This window comes from Cicer arietinum, chromosome 1, assembly GCF_000331145.2.
Source record: "Cicer arietinum cultivar CDC Frontier isolate Library 1 chromosome 1, Cicar.CDCFrontier_v2.0, whole genome shotgun sequence".
In the NCBI taxonomy this organism is placed as follows: Eukaryota; Viridiplantae; Streptophyta; class Magnoliopsida; order Fabales; family Fabaceae; genus Cicer; species Cicer arietinum.
Window position 1 is genome coordinate 48,008,974 of NC_021160.2, and position 8,832 is coordinate 48,017,805.

Sequence of the window (8,832 nt, forward strand, 5' to 3'; positions counted from 1 at the left end):
AATATTTTTTTACAACTAATCCCTTCTTTTATATAAAAAGAAGACGAAATCCCAACAAGGAAAAAAAACTATGAAATTAGTCGGAGATTACAAGGCATGTGAGTTTCGAAAATATCATCAAAAATAAATATACGAAAATTACTAAAGGATTATCTCACAACTGAATTTTTAAAATCAACTCTAAGTACAAGTCCCATAATTCAACTTGAAAAGCATGACATATTTAAAAACTAATGAATTCAAAAATTATTAAAATTTAGATAAATTTATATTATTAAAAAAACAAAATTTAATATAAAATACGATATAAATGAATTCTCATTTAATCCCATATTTATATGTCAACAACTTAGATGTCACGTACCTATATCCAAATGTTTGGTCGACTGCCTAAACTAAAGTTTGATCCATTTTACGGTTTTCACTAAAAAGGAATGATTTAGGACTAATTTTTTGTCTAAAATTATTTATCTTGATCTTTTTTATTCTTTTTTATTTAAATAAGTTATTTTATTTTTACATATATTTATTTTTTTTTGTAATTTTATTATTTTGTCATTTTACTGCGGCGTTGTGTTTATTTGTGGCGTTGTGTTTATTTGTTGTCTCGATGCGCCGTTTTAATTTTTTATCTTATTGCGGTGTGTTTGATTTTTCGTCTTTGTAAGTGGACGAAAAATAATACTGTTAATTATATGAATATATATTTATTTCAATGTTTAAAAGAGTACACATGTATCTAAATAGTTGTAGAAAAAATAAAAAATATAGACTATTTATAAGATTTAAAGAATATTTTTTGAATGAAAAATATGTTATTACAACATTAACATTAATAGTTGATGAAAATGAAAAAAAGACTAACAGAAAAAATAATATAACTTAAAATACCAAATAAAAAAAATTACAGAACTTAAATGAAAAATATTTATTTTTAACCAAATAAAAATAGTTACACCGCAAATACATATAATCTACATTAAAATTACAGCAACAAGAAACACCATGCTTATATGATCTAATCAATGTTTCTAAATGAACACCAATACAACAAACTAACTATTTGTCAAGCTCGCAATAGTTGATATATGTCATCTCTCAACAAAAATAAATATCAAGTTGCAAGTGATCAAATTCAAACTATATCTACCCATTGGACGTAAACCTGATCAATCCAACCAATTCTTCTCAAGTATATATATTCAACCATTAAATTTTGTAATCAATTTCTGATTTATAACAAAATTTTCACTTTAGTTGAAAATTTTGTTATCAAGAAATTTCCTATTTGTATGTAAAGACAAAATTTCTTTGTAGAATATATAAATAAAAAAAATGTATAAATCAAAATTTCTTTGTAGAATATATAAATAAATAAAATGATACTTTACAAAATTACACTGGTCCATACAAGTACTGGCCACAATCCAATATCCATGTGCAATAATTTTAAACGACATTCATAATGAATTTAAAAAAGGGGCAAAAAATAAATCAGTCCGACAATTCATGATGAAATAAATAGAGACTATCAATTGTAATAGAAAGCAAATATTAATACATGATAATATTGTATTTGATAACACAAACTTATTAAAAGTTATTAATTTTATTTGGTAGCTAGCTAATATGAATTACACAACCTTTGATTGAGCAGATAATAATGAAATATAGAATACCACAATGTATTGTAGTATCTTTATAACAAATATGAATTTATAATGAAACGTTTGTTTCACTTGAAAATGTACTTGACGATACCAGGGACATGGATGTTCAAAAAGTAATCTTCCCAATCAATCACTTTGGGATCAAAGTAAAACAAATCTCTCTCTGTTCCACTTTCTCTTACTGCTCTCCGCAATTTCTCTGTATTCATATCATCAAATCTGTGTGCCATAATAATTAACATTTTGTGTCAAATGTTTTATGGATAAAAAATGACTAATTCTAGAAAAATTTATCTAAAGTAACTCTTACATTCCCTTGAAGAATACGTAAGGTCTGTAAAGTTCCACCAAACGCATCACAATCTGAATATTTCTATTGAGTTCAAGATAAGTTTTTTGAAAATATTGGCAAAATACTACATTGGCCAATTTCAGTCCCTATCAAATGTAAAAGTGAGAAAACAAATGAGATTTAAAAAAAAAAAATTCTGAAGGTAATAATTAGTTGTAGTGTTAGTATTATTTCCTAATCTTGAAATTTGAATTATTAAAACCTTGAAAAATATATAAATAAGAACCTGTAACGGAAGAAGGTAGCGAATGAACATATATCTCTTGAAGCTAGCCATGTCAGGTAACATGGTTACACTGCCAACTTTAACTATGGATCCATCTTTGTTTATCCATGGTTTTGCCTTGAAATATCTAAATCCATATTCTTGGAGATTAAGGTATCTAATTGGATTTAAAACAGAGGAACCTACATGATATAAAATATCACTAGGTTGATTTGCATGAGCTACCATAGCCACTAATATTGCATTAACTACCATATCAGCTGGTATCTGCTTATCAAATTCATGGTACATTGAAATGAGATTAGAAATGGAAATAATTTATATATATATAACAAAAATTGATTTAATACAAAAACTCACTATATCAACAACACATTCGACATCTCCAAGGAAACATGATAGTTTTCCTTTCCCATAAGCAACAGCTAAACTGTCAATGGTTCTATAAAATAAAATATTATTTATTAGTAACATCTTTTTAATAAATATTCTAATTGACCAACCAATCTGCTTATTATTTAATATTTACCTGATTCCTTCGGACCAACCAGGAAAAGGTTCTTTGAATGTACTTGTAACAATTGTAGGACGCAAAATAACAACAGATAAGTTTCCTCTTAATTGTTCCACAAGCATCTCCCCCACTGCCTTCGTAAACACATATGTGTTTGGCCATCCATAAACATTTGCCCTTAAATCATATCAAATTTCATAATTACAATTCAGTCCGGAAGACTACACATAAATTTATTCAAAAATTGGAAACAACTAACAAAAACAGAACCATGAAAAATGAGAAGATAGTAATATATTCCACTATAAATACTATATTATTTAATAAAAGATAATACACCATTATTTCACAAACCTTTTAATACCTAGGTCCTTCATGGCCAATTTAATTTCACGTTCCGTGGCTCCCATCTCTTGTAGCTCATCCAATTTTTCAGTTACTAATTTCTTTTCAGCATTGATGTCTAATCCAGACACACCATTTAGTGTTTCACCAAATAGATAGGGGCTCTCTAGTATGAGTCCACTTTTTTCACCACATACATAAGCTGAAATTAATTCAAGTACAAAACTGATTAATTATGCCAATCAATGTGACCTTAGGTTAATTAATAATGTTTAATTTGAACCATATATTTGGATTGATATCGACATAAATTTAATACTAACCTGTTGATATATGGACAAGCACTTTGAGTTTGTTACATTGTTTCGCAAAGTTTATGATATGCTTTACTCCAAATGTATTTAGACCCAATGCTATATCATACCTATATTTTCATTGAGAAAAGTAAAAGATAACGAATCATTGACACATTGTATATAAGCTTTAAATATGATTTTTGAAGGTTGTGTGTTAATATGGATCTCTCAAACATGGTTCAACGGTCTACTTTTACTATATTTAGTAATCAAAAATTATAATAACACTAAATAGAGAATAGATATAGTACTTATTTAAAATTTATTAAAATGGAATATTTTATTTTGAATTTTTTAAATATCTATATACTTTATAATTAAATAAGTTTTTAATATAAACTTTCACTATTCTGTTTTTAGACTTTAAAAAAAAATGGTCAAACTTTTAGTCTTTATAATTTTTGTTTACATTTTATGTCTTTGATTTTATGTCAACTATTGCATATTTTTTTAATTTTTTATTAATGTTTAAGACATTATAAGAAAATTCCCTACAAAAGTTTAGATTTTAAAAAAAAAAACAAAAAAATTAAATATGAATTGTTAAGTACAAAAAGCTTAAAAATTCATATTTGAATAATCTTTTGTTGAAAAATTCTAAATTTTTTACAAGCAAGTTATTAAACATGTACTAAACTTTAATACAAAATATCATTCAAAAATTCAAAGGACAATAGTTAGTTTAAAATTAGGGATCTAAAATAAAAATAAAAAAATTTAAGAGACTAAAATTAGATGAATTTTTTTTTTAAAGTTTAAAAACAAAATAATGAGATTTTATAGAGACTAAAAATTTACAAGAGAAAATTATAGAAAAAAGCATTAAATAGATAAACTATTTAACATCTATTTGATGGTGACATTTCTATGATAAATCAAATCATGAGATTTTATATGGACTATGTGGTATTTTTTCTATTTGGTAGAACAACAATCTAACTTTGTGGTGTTTCTTATAATTTACTAAATTATTTTGGGCTTAAATGTATCAATTTTATAAGGTATGTATGTGATATATATTTTATAAAATTTTAATACTATTTCACACTTAGTTTAATTCGACATATAATACTTTTTAAAATACAAGTAAAACATTGACTATAAGATTTTATAGCTACACATATTTATTTTTTTGTAATTTTTGGTTGCATGGTCGTTAAGGTAATATAAAATATTGAATAAATAGATTCTTAAAATTTAATGTCTATAAAAAGATAATAGCGGAATAACTTAAACAAAAATTACTTTTGAAGTCAACATATATTTACTTAATTTATAAATATAATATAATTTTAAGTTATTAAGTTTAATATATTTATGTCAATGCTAAAATAAAACAAAAAATGTAAACACGTTTTTTATTTTGATCATCTACATGTATATTTTTAAAAATTATTAATTTAAAATTAAATTAATATTTATTTTTATTTTTATACTTAAAACATAACATTTTCAACATGTTTTTTTGTTGTTATAGATTCATTATTTATTTTTTAATGAAGAATTACCAATATATTTACGCCTCTAAATAGAATTTATTTTAATTAGTATATGAATATTTATGTAAGTTGATAAAAAAGATATTGTAAAGCAATAATTTATCCTTACTTTGCACGGAATACACACAAATTAATAAAAAATTAAATTGTGTCATATTACCACTAGACCTAATATATGCATCTTTTAGATAAATAAATTTTTGCATAAAAAAAAAATAGTATGCGATAAGTAAATATATACAGTTCGTACGTACCTTTCATCAAAGTTGGTAGTTGCAGCCAAATTAATGATAACATCTGTTTGACACAAAATATCATCCCTTAAAATGGAATTCTTCAAACCCAAGTCTTCACAAGAGATATCCCCAGGCACCAGAGTCAACTTTTCCGAAATAAAAGACTCAAAATTTGCACCCATTTTGTCCTTTAGCAAATTAAACAAGTCCTTCGCTAATATCTAAATGCCAAAAATATATTTAAGCTCGTCTTAGCCACACAATTTTTAATGTTTTCGAAAAGCTATTTTTTAACAAGTGTTTGAGAGGCTTAACAATAAATAAAAAATGTGTTATATATTGTAATGTGTTTTGTTGAGACCGATCGCGAGAGCAACAACATGGACTACTATAACATTGGATTCAACGTATATATTCACCCAAAAGTGTGGATCAAGTCTAGAAGACAATTGAAAAATATGTTGAAAAAAATTCAAAATTTCAAATGCCAAATTTTTATTTTATCAAAGAAGCTTTTCGTTTTTATAAATATACAAAATTTTATTTTTAATTCTTACAAAAATTTCTTCAAACTTATATCTGTAAATATTTTCCGTTATTGATTTTAGTCATCACTTTTTAATGAAAATCCATGTGACAAGTGTTATGTAACTTTTATTTTATTTTATGACGTATAATTATTAAGACTTTAAAATATTATTAAATTAATAATTTAAAAGTTATGTTAACAAGTATTCTAAATAAAAAGAAAATAAAAACAAATTTTAAAAGAGAAAATTCCACTTTTATAATTTCAAAATATAAAATATACGATGTCTAAAATTATATTTCTACTTAGACTCTTAAAATATACACTTGTTAACATTATTCGCTAATTTAATCTTTAATTTAAAATTATAGATAAATTAATATATATTAAATTATATACGTATTAAAAATTAAATCATTAAATTTATGATACTTTAAAGTTTTAACCATAACATATCATAAAAAAATATAAATTTTAATATATTTATGGTGAAAAAAATCTTATTTAATATTATTTAATATATATATATATATATATATTTATATATATATATAGACTGTAAAAAACTCCATATTCACACGATTAATATTTTTTAAATTATTATATCATAATTGAATAATTCATATTTAAAGTTACAATTGGCTCTGTGAGTTACAGCAACAAGATAGTGTTGTCAGTTTGCATTGTTCAACATCTCAGTGGACTCTTCATTATAAAATTATAGTGCTACTTCTCACTAACAAATTACAACTATCACGAGCCTCTCGTGACAACTATTTTTCAACACAAATAGCATTTTTCATACTTCAAAATTAATATATGAAAAAAATAAATTAAAATAACCAAGAATTGAGTGCGTGCAAGTTTGAAACCAATAAATGTCAACGATAAAGTAAAGAATGAAATGCGATAGCCTTAAGAGGAAAGAATCGCTTACTATTTTCGTCACTCTGTCAACTTTATGGGAAGGAAATAGCCTAAGATAGATACTTTGTGGAAAAATCCAATCTCATTTGTAAGGTCATTTTGGAAGTATTTGATAATTTCATTCGTCTTAATTATTTTTCTTCTTCTTTATATATATAAAAGATCAAATGTAGTATTATAATTTAAAGTTAAAAATATTTTTAGTCTTCAATTTTTTTTTTTTTACTTTTAGATTCTATGATATTTTTTTACAAATTTTTTTTAATCTTTACTATTAAGTCAATTACAAATTTTTAAATGACATTTTTGTAGATATGATTAAAATGTTATAAACATTTGTCACACAATAAATAAATTTAAACGACCAACAGAGTAATATATTTGTGCTTTCACATACCTCATTTTGCAAACGACAAGCTGCAGATTTATCATCAGATGCTCTTAAAAGAAGAAAAAGTTTTTTAACATTTGGTTGAACTCTCAATACCTTCTCCAAAAATACTGTAAAACACACAACCATATATAAAAAATTAATGTCCATGTCCACTTTAGCACCAAATTAAAAATGTTTTGTACAAATAAAGGATGTATGAGAGAGAGTGAGAGTACTTTTGGCAAGAAAACCAGTGGCACCAACAATCAAGATGGTCTTGTCTTGGATAAAGTGAAGTATGCTTCCAACCTCTTCCATTTGTAGTGAAAAATGAATGTATTAAGAAGTTAGAAAATAAAGCAAAGTGGCATGTAAGAAGAAATTGTTTTAGTTGTATATGGAAGGAAATATCTAATGAAAATATGAAACCCCGTTTCATATTTATAAAAGCATAGCAATAATGATTTGATGGCTCCCTATAACTTAAAAGCTGTATTTGATAGTGAAGTTTTTTTTTTTTTTTTTCATCTTTGTTCTTTCAACAAGTGTATAAAACGAACTAATTAAATAAAATTTATAATTATAATAAAAGATGTGTTGTTGGTAGGTGACTAGCTAGAAGTGAACTGTGATTCAACTCAACGACACTCTACTACATGTACATGAATTAAACCAAAATTTATTTTAAATTTTAAATAAAAAGTAAGGAGCTTTAATTATGGACTGCCCAGAGGGACGTCCATGTTGTTCTGAATTCTGACTGCGTGTGTCTATATATATACACTGTTAAATAGGCTCATCCGAAATGCTTTAAAGGGTTCGACTACATGAAAAGTTAGTTGGTTTTAGTTTGATTTGTCATTAGGTTTTTTCATTTATTTTTCTTTCGATGTTTTTTATTTTAATTAATAAAAATTCAAATAAAATTATAATACATAACAATATATATCACTATATAAGACCTAATCGCATTTGGTCTTAAGAGCAAGAAGGTGAGGGTGGTGTTGCAATTAGAGCTGTCAATTTGATAAGTTCTCTAATTATTGGCTTCAGTCCACAGTCCACATGTTGTAGGGGCAAAACAAATTTATAATTTAAAATGCCCTAAAAAAGTAAGCCCCAGCCCCCTAAAATTTTGGGGGCTTGGTGGGCCTCACGTTTTCAAAAAAAAAATCGATTTTTTCACCGAGAATTTTTTTGAAAAAAATCGAATTTTTTTGAGAATTTTTTATTTATTTTTCTCACAAAATTTTTTGAGAAAAAAATATTTTTTAATTTTTTTTGAAAAAAAATATATTTTAAAAACTTTTTTAAAAAAAATCTCAATATTATCAAAATATTGGGGGCCTATAAGCCCCTGAGCTCTCTCTCTTAAGCCCCATGAAATAATGGACCAAAATTTTAAAAAAAATATTTTTATAGGAGGTCTAATATTAAAAATTTAATAGGAAAAAAACTAAGAAGGCCTAATAGTTTAGGGTTTTTTGACAGCTCTAATTACAATCGATGTTAGTCTTAGTTGACAATCGTAAAGGAAGGTGCTGAATTGACACTCCTGGTCTTAGTTGGTGGAAGAAATATTACAGCAATGTTATGTTGTTCATGGCATGTAGTGGATATATTTTCTTATTTTTTTTAGTAAATTAGATTTTATTTTATTTCTCAATTTAGGACATGTTACTTTTGTTTATTAGAATCAGTCTAAAAAAATTATTACCCTTTGTAAAAATTAATCCAAAAGTAGAAAAATTATCATTATTTAAGTTGTTTCAAGTTTACTCATAATAATTTTTTTAAATTATCTT

At 24.9% G+C, this 8,832-nt stretch overlaps 1 protein-coding gene across 1 annotated transcript; it reads right to left on the minus strand.

Moving 5' to 3' along the window:
• Positions 1–1,513: 1,513 nt before the first annotated feature.
• LOC101510517 (fatty acyl-CoA reductase 3-like) lies at positions 1,514–7,464 on the minus strand. Its single transcript, XM_004487454.4, has 10 exons — positions 7,264–7,464; positions 7,052–7,155; positions 5,217–5,419; positions 3,431–3,531; positions 3,117–3,309; positions 2,778–2,939; positions 2,609–2,690; positions 2,249–2,515; positions 1,981–2,108; positions 1,514–1,889 (listed from the first exon to the last, which is right to left on the minus strand). Exons 1-10 carry the CDS (start codon positions 7,343–7,345, stop codon positions 1,736–1,738), a joined length of 1,476 nt encoding a protein of 491 aa, XP_004487511.1. The 5' UTR covers positions 7,346–7,464; the 3' UTR covers positions 1,514–1,735.
• Positions 7,465–8,832: the final 1,368 nt, after the last annotated feature.

Excerpts from the sequence above, each read along its gene's own strand:
- LOC101510517 (XM_004487454.4), bottom strand. The coding sequence starts at position 7,345 with ATGGAAGAGGTTGGAAGCATACTTCACTTTATCCAAGACAAGACCATC. Across the intron at positions 3,310-3,430 it reads GCTTGTCCATATATCAACAG|CTTATGTATGTGGTGAAAAA; the intron begins GTTAGTATTAAA and ends AATTAATTTCAG. Across the intron at positions 1,890-1,980 it reads TACGTATTCTTCAAGGGAAT|ATTTGATGATATGAATACAG; the intron begins GTAAGAGTTACT and ends TATGGCACACAG.